Source organism: Trachurus japonicus, chromosome 3, assembly GCF_045865225.1.
Source record: "Trachurus japonicus isolate A0001 chromosome 3, Traja_1.0".
Taxonomy (NCBI): Eukaryota; Metazoa; Chordata; class Actinopteri; order Carangiformes; family Carangidae; genus Trachurus; species Trachurus japonicus.
This window is the reverse complement of record NC_140909.1, coordinates 1,986,493-2,005,233: the sequence shown is the minus strand read 5'-3', so window position 1 is coordinate 2,005,233 and position 18,741 is coordinate 1,986,493. Positions and strand designations below refer to the sequence as shown.

Below are 18,741 nucleotides of genomic sequence, written 5' to 3'. Positions count from 1 at the left end.
TAATCAAAAATCCCTGGACAGACTCCAGTCGGTGCAGAATTCTGCTGCCAGGCTTTTAACCAGAACTAAGAAACGTGAGCACATTACGCCTGTTTTAGCTTCCCTGCACTGGCTTCCAGTACGTTTTAGGATTGATTTTAAGATCTTATTAATCACTTTTAAAGCACTCAATGGTTTTAGTCCTGCATACATCACTGACCTTTTATCTGTGTACACTTCTGCTCGCACTCTGAGATCCTCAGATAAAGGTTTTTTAGCTGTCCCTGGGGCCCGACTGATGACAAAGGGGGAAAAAGCATTCTCAGTTCGGGCCCCAAGGCTCTGGAATGATCTACCGGAGGACATTAGGTCAGCTTCTTCAGTGTTGTGTTTTAAATCACTCCTCAAAACTCATTTTTATCGGAAAGCCTTCCTGATTTTATTTGATTTTATTTACTTGTTCTGGCTGTCATTTTAATTGTTGTTACCTTGTTGTACAGTACCTTGTAACATTTGTTTTGAAAGGTGCTATATAAATAAAGTTTATTATTATTATTATTATTATTATTATTATTATTATTATTTTCACTTGAAATAAGTAGAAAAATCTGATAGTGGAGCAAGTTTTTCTTTCTTATTACAAGCACAAAAAACTTCCTTTCACTGGCAGATTTTTCTACTTATTTCAAGTGAAAATTAGTTTGAAATAAATGAAAATGATCTCAAAACCAGTTCATTTTTAGCTGATGAGTCTTTTTTTTAAGTGGAAAGAGATTAGTTTTTTGACTAGAAAAGAGACATTTTGACAAGAAATAAGACAAATATTCTTGGAAAGATTTTGAGTTTTTGCAGTGGAGTTAGGATCAGACTATAAATATACACATGGACACATGGAACTAGTTTGTCTCTCATTTTGAACGCACAAGCTTAAAAGATCTCCAAGATACTTAATGCACAGCAACACGATGAGAGGAACATGGCGTGTTTCTGGACATGGATCAAACAGACTCCACATTAATGTAAAATAGAAAACTTGATCTCAACATCTGAGTTCGTTGAGCCTGCAGGTTTAAGTTTCAAATGTAAACTGACATGCCGTGAAAGAGTTATTAGGGCCACGGGGCAATCGCACCGAGCACTATTGTTATACTGTGGATTTTTTCTTATTTTTAATATTATTATTCCTCTTCTGGACACAATTTCGATTCGCTACTTGTCCTACAACTCGAAGAGTTTGAACTTTAAACAGTAGACACAAGTCTTGTGTATTGGTGTATCTATTATTTCACGTTTCGATAGGTATTATAGTTTTTGATCAGTCCGGCTGTCAGTTCGTGGCCTAAAGGTCAAAGGCTCTTGGGTTTCTCCATTTGTAGATGAACTGACTGTAGTTTGCTGCAGCTTTGTAACTCTCTCCAGACTGACAGATGTCAATGATTGTTGTTTCTTCATCTGATGGTGACATGATGATGTGTAGCTGTTTTGTTTGAGATGTTTGAGCCTCCTTCACTTTCTCAGACAGGTTCTGTTTCAGTGGTTTCTAATTCATCATTTAATCATGTGTCAATATGGTTCAAACAGGTGTGGTATAATTAAGCAATATATCACGACAGGCCGTTGTGACAGTTTTAATGTGTGAGGGCTTTGGGTTTGTTTTGGGGTGCCAGCCAGGTCTCTCTCCTGACACATAAGAGTTTTAATATTTGCTTGTTTGTTTTTTTTTAACCCAAACATGATTTCAAACCACACACATACACATACAACACACAAGAGTGTGGTTATGATAGCTAGAACTAAGGAGGACCAAAAGCGAAAGTTTCCCTCTATTTGTCTGTCTGAGCAATCACTCAATGTTGTCACCAAGGTTAAATACCTGGGGCATATTATTCGAGATGATCTCTGTGATGATGATGATGTGCAACGGCAATGCTGTAAACTGTATGCGCAAGCAAACATGATCGCTCGTAAATTTCACATGTGTTCAAAGGATGTTAAAGCTGCTCTCTTTAGAGCTACTGTACACCACTATATACAGCACACCTCTGGTACAATTCTAGTAAAGGTAAGATGAATAAGATCAAGGTTGCGTATAATGACGCCCTTCGTATCTTGCTGAAGTTTCCACGGTGGGAAAGTGCAAGCCATTTGTTTGTGTCCAGTAATGTCCCCACATTCAATGCTTTGCTAAGAAGTTTTATTTATAAGTTTATGTGCAGACTGTGTCGATCAAAAAATGGAATTATAATGTCTCTGACTGACCCAACTCAGAGTGACACAAAATACACCTCCATGTTTTGGAAATACTGGTCTGAACAACTGTACTGTTTTTAGCTTGTGTGTGGACAGACTGTGTGCTGTCTATATTGTTTGTCTATGTTTCTTTGTTTATGTCAATTATTGGACTTGGAGTCTGTAAAATAAAGCTATATACATACATACGGTATATGATCATTATACCACAGCTAAGGGCCGACGCAAAGCAGAGAAAAATGGGCCCATTTGCCAAAATGTTGAACTATCCCCTTAAAGATAATGATCATTGTTGAATATATGATAAAATATGATTGTACTTTACCTGATTATCAAGTTTATATCAGATGTGTGATGTTCTGGTGCACGAAAACTAATATTGAACAATATGAGGACCAGTTCAATGACTGATACACATGCCCTGATATACTATACTGTACCTGAGTTCATCAAGTCACTGCGATATGAATGAATAACCGTCACCATCAAAGGAGGGTAAATATTTGGCGTGATGTCGGGAAGAACACGCTGCGTCACCGGGGCGTGTTCCTCACCACTGGACAGCGTCTATATAGATGTGTGGTCTGTGCTGCTGCTCAACACACACAGCTTTGTTCAGAGAGCTCTCATCATCATCACCACCACCATCACCTCCATCATCATCATCCAGAAGGAGAAGCAGGATGCAGGCGGACGAGTACAATCGCAGAGGTAATAACCTCCACTCTACTTTCTCTCTGTGTATTTATTCACAACGCTCAGGGAACAATACAATATGTGTTCCTTCCTGTATGGCAAGCCTTTTTAACATTTAAAAGCTAAGTTTGACTCTCCGGAATTAACATTGTAGATATCAACAACGTCTTTCCGACTAGTCGTAATTACATTTTGAATAGTTGGATTTTTTATTCAAGATATCTGTAATTCAGTTTTGCCTCTAGTCAGAAAGAACATTTCAGATATCCGCAACTACGTTCTTCCTCGGACAAATGACGTCACTTTTGCCATTCATGTGTATGGGGTTTGTCATTACAGATATCTCCAATTCAGTTGCAGATATCCGCTATGTGAATTACGGATATCTGTAACTGAATTACGACTAGTACTAATTCCAGTTTGAGATATCTACGACGTCATTTTGACTAGTCATAATTCCAGTTACAGATATCTACAACACATATCCAGTCTGGCTTTTAAATGTTAAAATGTCTTGCCATATTCCCGTGCAGGTAAAGAGCTGGTGGACTACATCACGCAGTACCTGAGCTCCATCAGGGAGCGCCGGGTGATTCCAGATGTGAAGCCCGGCTACATGAGGGAGCTCCTTCCTGACTCGGCGCCCACCGAGCCGGACGACTGGGAGAGCATCTTCAACGACATCGAGAGGGTCGTCATGCCCGGAGTGAGTTCCTATAGCTATACACACTGCAAAAACTCAAAATCTTACCAAGAATATTTGTCTTATTTCTAGTCAAAATGTCATTTCTAGTCAAAACAAATCTCATTCTACTGAATAAGACTCATCACAGTAAAAAGTAGCTTGTCTTTAGACACTTTTTACTTCTTTCAAGCAGATTTTCACTTGAAATAATCTGATAGTGGAGCAAGTTTTTCTTTCTTATTACAAGCACAAAAAACTTGCTTTCATTGGCAGATTCTTCTACTTATTTCAAGTGAAAATTTGTTTGAAACAAGTCAAAATTATCTAAAAACAAGTTCATTTTTAGGTGATGAGTCTTATTTTAAGTGGAAAGAGATTAGTTTTGACTAGAAATGAGACATTTTGACAAGAAATAAGACAGATATTCTTGGAAAGATTTTGAGTTTTTGCAGTGCATTCATGCATGACACCACCATCATCATCATCATCAAGGTTCCTCAAGAATCTGTGGTACAATATCGATGTGTTGATGAGAGGAAGTGATCACCGCTGACACGTCTTTTCTTGTAGTCAAAAAAGAGTTTATTACAAAAAAGAACCATGTCACAAAAACGTTGAATCTTGGAGCATCTCTGGTGCCAATGTGAGATCTCTCTCCTCGGCTCAAAGCTATAACCTTATATACTGTATGCTTTCTTACTCCAAAACTCCACCTTCTCCCAACAGAAAGATGGAGCTGACCAGAATAGTCATGGACAAAAACAGGAACTAATGACAGGATCTAACCTATAGAATTTACAATCCCAACCACTTGACCAAGCTAACATAAACATAGATAAGGTATACTCAAAAATAGTGCCTCACAGGAAAAGGATGAATAACAAGAAACACGTTTTCCCAGGGTACATTTCACAAGAGTCACTCATTATCTCATCTATTAGATTACTAAACGCCTAATCCAACATCTTTATATACTATGCTGTAAATGTATATGCATCTTTTTCTCTTGCAACATCTGCATTTATTTATATTTATTCTATTTGAATATAAACTGTCAATCATCACAAATGAAATTCCTATCGTCCTTCAGATTTGAATTGACCAACTAACCTATAAATTGAGGATAATATACCACAGATCCATTTTAGGCTCCATCTTATTCACCCTTCATATAAACAATTTAGGCATTGGTATAATAGCTCTATTCGCCTATACGCTGATGACACAATTATTTATTCTGTTGCTCTAACTGCTGACTTAGCTCTTAAAGAACTACAGTCTGATTTCCACACCATAGAGCAAGATCTAATAATCTCAAATTAACACTTAATCCAAAAAAAACAAAATATATGATATTCACAAGATTGCTTTCATCCTTGCCATTACACGGTGGTATCTCAACAGCAGACGGGACTCAGATTGAGAGAGTTTCAAATTACAAATATTTGGTCATTTGGTTAGGTGACAAATTGTCTTGTAAAACTCATATTTCCGAACTGACCAAGAAACTAAAGGGAAAATGATCTTTCTTTTATCGTAATAGAGCTTGTCTGACAATAGACATTTTCTTATCTGCACTTGATTATGGTGATTGGTCATTTACATGCATGCCGGCTGCTCTCTCTACATTGAAACCACTGGATGCACTTTATCATTCTGCTCTTCGTTTTACTGTGTTCTTTATAACAAGGTTGGATGGCCATCAGTAAGGAGGGAACAACATTGCATGGTTTTTATTTACAAAGCCTTACTTGAAATTTTACCCGTCTATATTACCAGCTTAATCTCACTTAGAATTTGTAACTTGTAACTAACTCATTCGCAAGATACCTTGGTTTTACAAATTCCCAGTTTCAGGACAGAATTTGGGAAGACTGCCTTTCAGTTTTATGCCCCCCAAAAGTGGAATAACTTACAAAGCTGTCTGAAACTGGATCGTCTCATTTCTTTAGATCGCTTCAAAAACTTCAGCCTGTACTGTATGTAATTGTTGATTATGATTTTGAGTGTATTTGTGTATTGTTATTTATTTTTATATTATAATTGTGTGTTTTTGTAATCAGGGCGTGACTGAAAAAGAGGCTTCCCTGAATAAATAAAGGTGAAATGAAAACCATCATCTTTTGCCCTCAGGTGGTTCACTGGCAGAGCCCCCACATGCACGCCTACTACCCCAGTCTGACCTCGTGGCCGTCGATGCTCGGGGAGATGCTGGCCGACGCCATCAACTGTGTCGGATTCACCTGGGTAAGAAGAAAACCACCACATCTCCTCCTCTTCCTCACTTTATTACCACTCTGTAGCAACCCAAAACCTTGTAATGGCCAATAACGTGATAACTTGACAATAATGTAATAAAATGTTTGAGCCAATAACGTGATAACTTTTTCTGCTTTTTGCCTGGTTTATTCTACGTTATTGGCCTATAGTATAAAAAGAAAACCTTTGAAAATATATTATAACTGGTGCTGATAATGTAATAATATACAGTATGTATCACTTAATTCAATTTTCAGGGGAGAAGATGTCAATATGTTATAACTCGATGTGATAGAACAAGGTTGTTAATATGTGAGAAACAGCAAAGATAAATCTCTTTTATCATGAAGCATGGGAGGTAAATTTGTGTCTTTATTATTCAATGACAAAAAAAAAGTTGATTGAAACAAAAAAGATATTTTCAATCAAATAAAAAGTCACTTCAATCAAAAAAGTTTTTCAATGCAAAAAAATATTTTAGACCCAAAAAATTGTGTTCAAACCTTTTTTTTTCTTTGGTTGAAAAGGTTTATTTTTTTGATTGAAGTGAGTTTTTATTTGACTGAAAATATCTTTCAACTTTTTTGGATTTAAAGACACAAATTTACCTCCATATGGAAGGAGAAACACAACACACTACCCTGAAAATAACAAAAACACATAATGAAACATGTTATTACATTATTGGCTCCAGTTAATACAATGTCAATGCCAATCTTGTAAAAACCAGCCAATAATGTAATAATTTATTACATTATTTTATTGGCTTTATTTGAAATGGCCAAAATGATTACGTTTTGGGTTGCTACACTCCTTAAAACAAGAAACCCAGTGCTGATGGAAGGTGTTGGTGGTGCTGCTTCCTCCCAGGCCTCCAGTCCAGCCTGCACAGAGCTGGAGATGCATGTGATGGACTGGTTGTGTAAAGCTCTGGGCCTCCCCTCCTTCTTCCTGCACCACCACGCGGACAGCAGAGGAGGAGGCATCCTGCAGGTTCACGGCTCCATCACCTCTTCATTTTATAAACCTTAAAAAACCTCCAACACTGCAAAAAACCCAAATCTTACCAAGAATATTTGTCTTATTTCAAGTCAAAAATGTCATTTCTAGTCCAAACAAATCTCATTATACCTAAAATATGACTCATCATATTAAAAAGTAGCTTGTTTTTAGACACTTTTTACTTCTTTCAAGCAGATTTTCACTTGAAATAAGTAGAAAAATCTGATAGTGGATCAAGTTTTTCTTCCTTGCTTTCACTGGCAGAGTTTTCTACTCATTTCAAGTGAAAATTTGTTGGAAATAAATGAAAATGATCTAAAAACAAGTTCATTTTTAGGTGATGAATTTAGGTGAAAAGAGTTTAGTTTTGATTAGAAATGAGACATTTTGACAAGAAATAAGACAAATATTCTTGGAAAGATTTTGAGTTTTTGCAGTAGTTTCTGTGGTAACTGATGATCCTCCTCCTCCTCCTCCTCCTCATCTCTCCATCAGAGCACCGTCAGTGAGAGCACGCTCGTCGCTCTGCTGGCAGCCAGGAAAGAGAAGATCGTGCAGCTGCGGGCCGAGCTGGACCAGGACGTGGACGACTCGGTCCTGAACTCGTCGCTGGTGGCCTACGCCTCCGATCAGGTCTGTGATCCTCCTGTGTTTGTTTGGTTGTTTTGTTTTTTACAGCGTCTCACCATGAATCTGATATAAAATAACTGATGAGTAACTTACACTGCAAAAACTCGAAATCTTTCCGAGAATATGTGTCTTATTTCTAGTCAAAACAAATCCCTTTCCACTTATAGTAAGACTCATCACCTAAAAATTAATAATTTCAAAAACATTTTCACTTGAAATAAGTAGAAAGTTTTTTGTGCTTGTAATAAGAAAGAAAAACTTGCTCCACTATCAGATTTTTCTACTTATTTCAAGTGAAAATATACTTGAAAGAAGTAAAAAGTGTCTAAAAACAAGCTACTTTTTTATGTGATGAGTCTTATTTTAAGTAAAATGAGATTTGTTTTAACTAGAAATAAGACAAATATTCTTGGTAAGATATTTGATGTTTTGCATTGTATTTAGTAGTATTTTGTATATATCTTTATTCTATTATTTTATATAGTATATGCGTATTTATAGTATATGCATTTTTTTTGCATATAGTATAGGCCTATGCGTATCTTTTGCACTAGAATATTTTAATTCATTCTATTTAATTTTATTTGAATTCTTAATTTTCTATTTTTATCCCTCCCTTTAAACTATTTTTGGTACCTTTATGTTTGCACCTGACACCAAACTGACCTTTACTGCTCTTGGCAATAAAAACAGTTCTGATTCTGATTCTGATGAGATGTGACGACTTGTTTGTCAGGCTCACTCCTCGGTGGAGAAGGCCGGTCTGATCTCTCTGGTGAAGATCCGGTTCCTGCAGACGGACGAGCATCTGTCTCTGAGAGGAGACGCTCTAAGACGAGCCATCGAGGAGGACAGGAAGGTGGGACTGGTCCCCTTCATGGTGAGTACCACAGAGGTGAAGCTTCATGAAGGTGAAGGCTTTGACCTCACATATCACATCTCACATCTCTCCTTGTTTGGGACCTTTGATCTTTGGCTCAGCTGCATCGTAAACGAGTCTCTACCTTAATGTGTTTATGAGTTTAAATAAAAGTTGAATGAATGAATGAATAAAAGAAAACAAACTATTTGCTGACACACGTCTTTTCCCTCCACAGAGCTAAATATTGACTTTTATAATGTGTGTAAATGCAACAGGAACTCTGAAGCTGAGTGATACAGAGTTGAAGCTAAACCCTGTCTGTGTTTGTTTGTTGTTTATCTGTGTTTGTCTGTGTTCAGCTTTGTGCCACTCTGGGAACCACGGGTGTCTGTGCCTTCGACCGGCTCTCTGAACTGGGACCAGTGTGTACGTCTCCACACTTTCATTCATGTTTGTACAGTTCTTCACCACACACAGTGGTGTAGTCTATGTGATACTCAGGTATACTCAGTATAGCCACTGAAAATACATAAATACTTCAGTATAGCCAGTACAACAAAACTATCTTACTAAAGTAAATGTCAATGGTTCTCAAAGTGGGAGGGTTGACAGGGTTCAAGGGGGTCCACAGCTTTTTCTGGAAAGTTTACCACTTTTTCCTAGAATTTTTAAACTTTTTTTTTCAGAAATATTATCACTTTTTTAATTATTGTTTGACTTTTTTTTTTTCTTTGTTGAAATTTTACCACTTTTCCTAGATTTTTTTTGAGAACTTTTACCAGTTTCTTCTCAATTTTTCATTTTTACTTGTTATTATTTTTTTCCAAGAAATTTTTTACCCCTTTTTGTATTACTGTTTGCCCCTTTTTTTGAGAGAGAGAAATTGTGCCACATTTTTCTACAATTTTTTGCAAAATCGTACCACTTTTTCACTTTTCCTAGAATTCTTTCGAGAAATTTTACCAGTTTTTCCTCAGTCTTTTAAAAAACGTTTTATTTTTGGACTTTTTCCCCCTTCTTTCTAAAAAATCTTAAACTTTTCTTTTTTTTTCCAGAAATTTCTCTATAATCTTTCAAAAATGTACGCCTAATTTAACCCCCCCCCCCAGGTGCAGAGGAGGGTCTGTGGCTCCACGTGGACGCCGCCTACGCCGGCTCGGCCTACTTCTGTCCAGAGCTGCGCTGGTCTCTGGACGGCATCCAGGCCGCCGACTCCTTCGTCTTCAACCCGTCCAAGTGGATGATGGTGCATTTTGACTGCACAGCGTTCTGGTGAAGCCTTTAAACTAAATACACATTTATTATCAATGTGAAATTAAAAAAAATAATAATAAATCAATGGGTGATTGATGGTGCACTGCAAAAACTCAAAATCTTTCCAAGAATATTTGTCTTATTTCTTGTCAAAATGTCTCATTTCTAGTCAAAACTAATCTCTTTCCACTTTAAATAAGACTCATCACCTAAAAATTAACTTGTTTTTAGATCATTTTCACTTGTTTCAAATTCATTTTCACTTGAAATAAGTAGAAAAATCTGCCAGTGAAAGCAAGATGTTTGTGCTTGTAATAAGAAAGAAAAACTTGCTCCACTATCAGATTTGAAAAAATGCTTGAAAGAAGTAAAAAAAGTGTCCAAAAACAAGCTGCTTTTTAATGTGATGAGTCTTATTTAAAGTAGCCTATAATGAGATTTGTTTTGACTAGAAATAAGACAAATATTCTTGGTAAGAGTTTGAGTTTTTGCAGTGTGGATTGAGCTTTTGTTTCCTCAGGGTGAAGGATAAATACAAACTGCAGCAGACCTTCAGTGTTGATCCTGTTTACCTCAGACATGAGAACTCACAGGCTGCCACAGACTTCATGGTAATAATAATAATAATATCACACCTCTACTGAATTATAGAGAAGATTTTCATCCAATCATCACAGTTCTTTTTCCCTCTCTGTTGTTCAGCACTGGCAGATTCCTCTCAGCCGACGTTTCCGTTCTCTGAAGCTCTGGTTTGTGCTTCGCTCGTTTGGACTGAAGAAGCTGCAGGCTCATATCAGACACGTGTGTGACCTTAAAGGATCATTTCCGTTTTTTACAACCTGGACCTTATTTCTAGCATAAAATACGATCATTTACTCACCCAGATAACGTTGGTGTCATTTGGAGTCGTTTTGATGAAATTAGCCCCAGTGGAGTGGCGCATTTAAGCGAACAACGCCCCTTAGCCGTGGTATAATGAGCGTATACCACGGACTGGAGTGATATATTGCTTTTATAAAACGGTTACGAATAAAGGCAATATAAAAGAGGGATACGCAATCAATTTCATGTAGTTTTATTCAACCAGAAATACATATTATCCAATAAAATAGCCTCACTGTGAAAAACTAGTCCCACCTCTCCAGACGTTAGCTCCTAGTAGCTCTGCATCTGGTCTTTTCCTCCGTCACTGCTTAGTCCCCTCTACCATTGTTAACCCTCTGGAGGTGAAAGTTCACCTTAAACATGTCAATTCAACTACTTTAGTCCATTTTTTAACATCGTAAAAACACCAACTGTTTTTTGCTACGGACTGCAACAGTCCGTTGTCATGGATACATGACAACAACTTCCATTCATACCAGTCATACGTGCCTGAGGCGGAGTGATAGCCTACGCTGTGATAAGGCTTTAGAATAGTAGCCGTGGTATATGCTCATTATACCACGGCTAACAACCAATCAGATCGCCGGATTTCACCTTTCCGTTTTATAATTATCCGTATAACGCGAGTACTCGGGGCACCCAAGCGCAGCCTCTAAATAACACATTATCTGCGGCGAAACTCGATCATTTCACCAATATTTAGTTCTGATAGGCTAGTGCTGTTCCCCTCTGAGTCTGGAGTGACCTGTTATCAACATCCGGGGTCTGTAGGTTGACCTACTGACCTCTGACCTGGATGATGTCATCTCTGAGCGCCGCGTGGCCCGGCTTGTTGCTACCGCTAATGCTACGGTTCGTTTCTGCGTGTTTCCGACTTGTCAGAACAAAATGAGCAGCTGGATGAAGTTCAGCTTCCACAGGCTTCCTCTCCTCAACCTGGACTCACTAAAGCTCCGGCTGGTTGAGATAAAAATGGACCCGAATGCCGAAGCAGAATGATTATTATCAGAATGAGCCGGGCGGCGCTCAGAGATGACATCATCCGGGTCAGAGGTCAGTAGGTCAACCTACAGACCCCGGATGTTGATAACAGCTAACCCCGGACTCAGAGGGGAATAGCACTAGCCTATCACACTGCAAAAACTCAGACTCTTACCAAGAACATTGGTCTTATTTCTAGTCGCAACAAACCTCATTATATTTAAAATAAGACTCATCACATTAAAAGTAGCTTGTTTTTAGACACTTTTTACTTCTTTCAAGCAGATTTTCACTTGAAATAAGTAGAAAAATCTGACAGTGGAGCAAGTTTTTCTTTCTTATTACAAGCACAAAAAACCTGCTTTCACTGGCAGATTTTTCTACTTATTTCAAGTGAAAATTTGTTTGAAACAAGTGAAAATGATCTAAAAACAAGATTGATTTTAGGCTATGAGTCTTATTTTAAGTGGAAAGAGGTTAGTATTGAGTAGAAAATAGACATTTTGACAAGAAATAAGACAAATATTCTTGGTAAGATTTTCAGTTTTTGCAGTGCAGAACTAAATATTGGTGAAATGAAGGAGTTTCTCTGCAGATAATGTGTTATTTAGAGGCTGCATTCTGCTGCCCCGTGTTCTCGCATTATACGGATATATACGCGCCGCTCCACTGGGGCTAATTTCGTCAAAACGACTCCAAATGACACCAAAGTTATCTGGGTGAGTAAATGATCTTATTTTATGCTAGAAATAAGGTCCAGGTTGTAAAAAACGGAAATTATCCTTTAATGAATCCAGGTTTATCAAATCAGAGAAGCATCAAAGTATTAAATAAATGCATTTAAGTTTCTTGTTTCCAGGGGATCGACATGGCGAAGCTGCTGGAGTCTCACATACGGAGCGACGCGAACTTTGAGGTTCCTGCGGAGCGGCACCTGGGCCTGGTGGTCTTCTGTCTGAAGGTACGGACTGAACCTTTAATCTCTGTGTGTGAACTGTTTTATCTCTGTGAAGCAACACACACACTCCACTGGCTAATCATTCCTCAGACGTTTAAACTTCAAGGTCTTCTCTTGTCCAAAGGTGAGTTACCTGACGGGTTCTTATCAGGTGAAGGAGCAGCAGCAATAAAAAGAGCAGAAACCGTGTTAAAGGAATAGTTCACCCAAAAATGAAATTCAGTCATTAGTGACTCACCCTCATGCTGATGAATACTCTGAGTAGTTTTTTATTCCTCAAAGTGCCTCTGGAGACCCGGGAGGCCGGTTCCTAGTCCAACCAAAACTTTATATGAGAGTAATAGGGCCCGACACAAAAACGTCCATAAAACTACACAACAACCATTTAATATTCCTCCACACTGCTCGTCCACTGCAATCCAAGTGTCCTGAAGGGAGATAGTCCAGAGTGCATATTCTATTTATATTGTCATTATAAATAACAATATAAATAGAATATGCACTAATTGTGATCATATAAGAGATTTTTATCTTTGCAACCCAAATTGCCCTCTGGGGACATGAAATAAACTGAACAGAACTGAACGTTTAGTTTACTGGAAACTACATAATTTAGGCAAGTCCGGTCACGTCCGCGTGCGCCCCAGGCAAATTCAATGCAGGACTGGTTAGGCTGTAATGGAAAATGTTAATGTTAACCCATTATGCTTTACAAGTGTTGTATAATCATGGTTGTGATTGAACTTCTTTTCACCTGTGATATGTGGTACTTAGTTAATCCCTTTGAAGCAGTGGTGTAGTCTATGTGATACTCAGGTATACTCAGTATACACACTGAAAATACATAAATACTTCAGTATACCCAGTACAACAAAACTATCTAACTAAAGTAAATGTCAGTGGTTCTCAAAGTGGGAGGGTTGACAAGGTTCAAGGGGGTCCACAACTTTTTCTTGAAATTTTACCACTTTTTAACATTTTTTTAAAGAAATGTTATCACTTTTTGAATTATTGTTTGACTTGACTTGACTTTTTTTTATTTCAGAAATTCTACCACTTTTTCTAGATTTTTTTGAGAAATTTTACCCATTTTTTCTCAATTTTTCTTTTTTACTTGTTTTTTTTCCCCAAGAAATGTTACCCCTTTTTGTATTACTGTTGGCCCCTTTTTTGAGAGAGAAATTGTACCACATTTTTCTACAATTTTTTGTGAAATCTTACCACTTTTTCACTTTTCTAGAATTCTTTTGAGAAATTTTACCAGTTTTTTCTAAATTTTTTAAAAACCATTTTCCTTTTTTTTTTAAATTTTACCACTTTTTTCTAAAAAATCTTAAACTTTTTTGTATATTTAAAAAAAAAAATCTTACCACTTTTTTCTAGAAATGTTTAAACTTTTTTTTGAGAAATTGTATCACTTTTTTCCAGAAATAATTTAAATGTAGCCTACTGTACATTGATTGTTTGTATATTTCTGGTGTTTGCTTCAAAATTTTGTCCAATGGGGGTCCGTGGTCTAATTTGTAGTAGTATGAACAGTTTACCCACCTAAAAAGCAGTTTACCCACTACAAAACATGAGACTACACCACTGGTTTGAAGACAGACAGCAGAGAGTCCACTCAGGACAGGTTATAGGCCGAGAGTGTTGTGTGGAAACATACAAGGGATTGTTGTGTCCTGGTGGTGAGACTAGGCAGAACCGATGAAGATGCCATATTTTGTCTATTGGTTTGTGTTTGGGAACAATAAAGATAGTGAGCCTGAGAACATCTTCAGTTCACTCACCCACTGACCGTGTGCTGTTCAGTTGTAAGTGTGACTCATGAATCATGAATGTTTATTAAACCTCAAGAAAAGACAACGGACTTGTGAAACCTTTCTTTTTAATTCTTTACTGAACAAAGAGAACTCTTTTTTTTTGCCACCACAGCTGTAAAAATGTCCTAAATGAGGTAGTTTCCAGTAAACTCTGGACTATCTCCCTTCAGGACACTTGGATTGCAGTGGACGAGCAGTGTGGAGGAATATTAAATGGTTGTTGTGTAGTTTTATGGACGTTTTTGTGTCGGGCCCTATTACTCTCATACAAAGTTTTGGTTGGACTAGGAACCGGCCTCCCAGGTCTCCAGATGCACTTTGAGGAATAAAAAACTACTCCGGAGTATTCATCAGCATGAGGGGGAGTCACTAATGACTAATGAATTTCATTTTTTGGGTGAACTATTCCTTTAAACTGTGTTCACACTGCTAAAACTCAAAATCTTTCCAAGAATATTTGTATTTCTTGTCAAAATGTCTCATTTCTAGTCAAAACTAATCTCTTTCCACTTAAAATAAGACTCATCACCTAAAAATGAACTTGTTTTTAGATCATTTTCACTTGTTTCAAACAAATTTTCAATTGAAATAAGTAGAAAAATCTGCCAGTGAAAGCAAGATTTTTGTGCTTGTAATAAGAAAGAAAAACTTGCTCCACTATCAGATTTGAAAAAATGCTTGAAAGAAGTAAAAAAGTGTCTAAAAACAAGCTGCTTTTTAATGTGATGAGTCTTATTTTAGGTAGAATGAGATTTGTTTTGACTAGAAATAAGACAAAATATTCTTGGTAAGATTTTGAATTTTTGCAGTGCACGAACGCCTCGTCTTGTTTTTCCCGTTGCCAGGCGGGAAACGCTGCGACTCAGGAGCTGCTGCGGCGGCTGACGCGCTCCGGCTCCATGTACCTCATCCCGGCCGACGTCCACGCCAAACGCATCATCCGGTTCACGGTGACGTCACAGTTCACGACGGCCGACGACATCATGAAGGACTGGAGCGCCATCGCCCAGACGGCCGCCGCGCTGCTGGCCGAGTCCCAGCAGAGTCTCAATAACAACTCACACGCCTCAAAGTCCGGGACGGGTCGCCATGACGATGGAGGTACATTTGTGTCAAAAAAAAAAGTTGATTGAAACAAAAAAGACATTTTCAATCAAAACAAACTTTACTTCAATCAAAAAAAAAGTGTTTGAATGCAAAAAAAAAATATTTGAGATCCAAAAAGTTGCATTCGAACCCTTTTTTAGTGAGGTGAGTTATTATTTGATTGAAAATATTTTTGGGGATTAAAGTTATATTTTTGTATTTGGGCCACATTATGGGAAGGATATTTGTGTCTTTATTATTCAATCAAAAAAAACATAAAAGATATTTTCAATCAAATAAAAAGTCACTTCAATCAAAAAAAAAAAGTTTTTCAATGCAAAAAAATATTCGAGACCCAAAAAATTGTGTTCAAACCATTTTTTTCTTTGGTTAAGAAGGTTTGTTTTTTTGATTGAAGTGAGTTTTTATTTGATTGAAACATCAATGAATACTTCTGACAGCTGTCGTTAAGTGTCATTCGGTAAGTTATGCCACTTTTGATGCAAAGTTGACATTATTTGAGATGTCCTTGTTATGAGAACTTGACATAATTTCTAAAGTTTAGCAATGAGGTCTGCTATGACAGTTGAAATTGTCTTTATGTCAAGTTGTCAGAACAAAAACATCTCAAACAATGTCAACTTTGCATTAAAAGTGACATAACTTACCGAATGACACTTAACGACATCTGTCATAAGTATTCATTGATGTTTATGACAGCTGTTATGTCATGGTTATGACAGTGTTATGTCAATCTTATGAATACCTATTCAAGTCAAGTGTTACCAAATATATTTTTTTGTTTAAATCAACTTTTTTTTGATTGAATAATAAAGACACAAATTTACCTCCATAGATGACGACCAGGTTTTAGGAGCAGAAGGAGACCGGGGCGACGACGCTCCGTCGGACAAAGTCCAGGTGGAGCTGTGGATCGACAAAGCCTGGCTGCGCCCTCGCCGGCCGATGCGCTCGCTGAGCTGCAGCAGCGAGCCGCGAGCGCGCTGCCATCTGCACACCATCCACAGCACGCACACGCTGGAGGACGATGGCGATGCTGCAGACGGCTCCCCCCTCGCCCTCGCCCTGGCCCCCCCTCTGGTCCAGATCCCAGAGTCGCCCTCGGACCTCGGACCTCGGAAGAAGCAACAACAACAACAACCGGCCCTGAAGAAGAAGCTGACCAAGTTCTACAGCGTTCCCAGTTTCTGCTGCAACCAGTGGGTCCAGTGTGGGGGGGGCCGCGGCCTCTGCTGCCCCCCCCCAGCAGACGCAGCATCACAGAGACACTCGTCCTCCTCCGCCTGCAGGACGGTGAACTGTGTGTCTTCCTCCTCTCCTGTGGTCGACACCGCTCCTCCTCCTCCTCCTCCTCCTCTGGACGAAGCCCCCGAGCCCGAGCTGCTGTGATGTGATCAGGGCCGTTGGTAGGAATTCAGGGCCCCTGAAAGAATACTAAAGTGGGCCCCTACCCCCTGATTCTCCACTTTTTTTCTTAGACTACGTACTATGGACTTGCACTTATATATTGTATTGATGTATTATCATTTTTTTATTTAGCCTACTTTGTTTTGATGCTAATGCAGCTTTACTATGAGTATCCGTCAGGGTCTTATGCAGAATAATTCAGTCATACAAAGATTAGACTACTGGGGGTTTTGTGGGCCCCACTGGCAGGGGCGGCCCCTGGCATAAACACTCTATGCGGTTGTTTAGGGCCACAGCCGTCAGGTGGGGCCACATGATCAGAAAGGTACTGGGGTTCAATTCAAGTCATTTTAACACTGAGGTCGGCGCGCATGTTTATGCGACGGTCTTGATATGTTTTTGTTTGTATTTCGGTCATTTTACGCCGTAGAAACGCGGTTTAACTGCTCCCCTCTTTCAAATACACCCGCCCTCGACAACCTATGTTATTCACAGCCAGAGTTAGAGAGCCAATAACAAATATTTTCGTTTGAAGAGGAAAAAAAGCTAATTTCTCATTAAAAAATCCGATGAAGCTTTGAAATCAATATTCAGCTTCTTTTATCTCACATTTAAGACATTTGGTGAAAATAGAATGCCAGAATGACAATCCTTATGCTCAAAAGGCGATTTTACAAAATTTCATTTTAGACTTGTTTTCTACACTTATCTATTACTGTATTCATATCCTATTTCAAGCACCAAAAGAGTTTGTTCTCCTGACTGAAGGAGTGTTTTCATAAGGCATTTGAAATTTTTCAGAAAATAAATAATAATAATAATATGTGAATGTGTGAAATAATAATAAATTATTTCTTTAAACAGTGTTCTAGGACAAATTGGCCTCAGTGTACTTAGGGCCGGATTTACTAAGATCCCAGATAGCGGGCGCTATATTGTTTGCGCCCGCTATAATATTGCGAGTTTGGTTAGTGCACGCAAAACAGGTGATCTACTAAGAGTAACCCGCTAAATGAAAACACGCGCAAAACGCAATATGTAAATGAGGGTTTTGCGCGTCGTAATCGTTTCCGCCATGGAGAGAGTGGACAGAGAGCTGGACGGACGAAGGGACAGAATGACATTTGATCCGATGCATACAATGACAGCACGTGTGTTCATCTCTCTCGCGCTCTGTTTAGATAAATAAACACAAATCGCTACAGGGCCCAACTCGTCATATACTGACGAACAGGCAGCAGCTGCAGCGACAATCACACACCTGTAATATGTGTGTGTGTGTGCCGCCCATGATCCAGTGGATTAATAGAGAGCTCAGGTGGGACACACGGATCTAAACACTCTGACCACTGACCAGAGGGATCAAAGACGGGTGAAGGCAGCGGTGACGTCTCTCAGTCCGGGACCGGGACTGAGAGACGGAGCTGAGCAGCCAGGTGAGAGGAGAGGAAAGGAGAGGAGAGGAGAGGAGAGGAGAGGAGAGGAGAGGAGCGCACTGCAGGACAGACGTGCCCCGTGCGTAACGGCGCGTAAAAGACTTTTAACACGGCTGAAAAACTGTTACAGAATTACCCAGACGTGAGGAAATGCAGAGATGTAAGATCACGGGGCTCTGACAGGTATCAAATCAATAAACGCATACGTTTTGGCAAAGTTGTATCAGTTAGTACATGGTTTTCAGACGTGGTGAATAAAGACGCAAAAACAGTCACTGCAATCTCTTCCTGGTTTGGTAAATCACATTGCACACGCTAAATAAATCTATTTGCATCTACTCCTCCCAGTATTCTGCACGTTCTGGCTGAAACGCCCATATTTACATATTCATCAAGGCAAACACGCTAAATGGATCGCACGTGCTATTCTGCCCGTGTGAGAGACGCAATCCTCGGTGCGTCCGATTAGTAGATCAGGTTCCACATGTGTTTGCGCGTGCAATCACGTTTGCACACGTTTTAATACACGC

At 38.8% G+C, this 18,741-nt stretch overlaps 1 protein-coding gene across 1 annotated transcript; it reads left to right on the top strand.

The window, feature by feature from the left end:
* Positions 1–2,874: 2,874 nt before the first annotated feature.
* Positions 2,875–16,757, top strand: hdc (histidine decarboxylase). The gene is made up of 13 exons (XM_085804719.1): positions 2,875–2,940; positions 3,459–3,631; positions 5,744–5,857; positions 6,740–6,862; positions 7,367–7,504; positions 8,238–8,381; positions 8,723–8,789; positions 9,473–9,635; positions 10,138–10,228; positions 10,320–10,418; positions 12,343–12,444; positions 15,107–15,344; positions 16,204–16,757. The coding sequence occupies exons 1-13, from the start codon at positions 2,913–2,915 to the stop codon at positions 16,755–16,757; spliced, it is 2,034 nt and encodes a 677-aa protein (XP_085660845.1). The 5' UTR covers positions 2,875–2,912.
* The last annotated feature ends 1,984 nt before the right edge of the window (positions 16,758–18,741 follow it).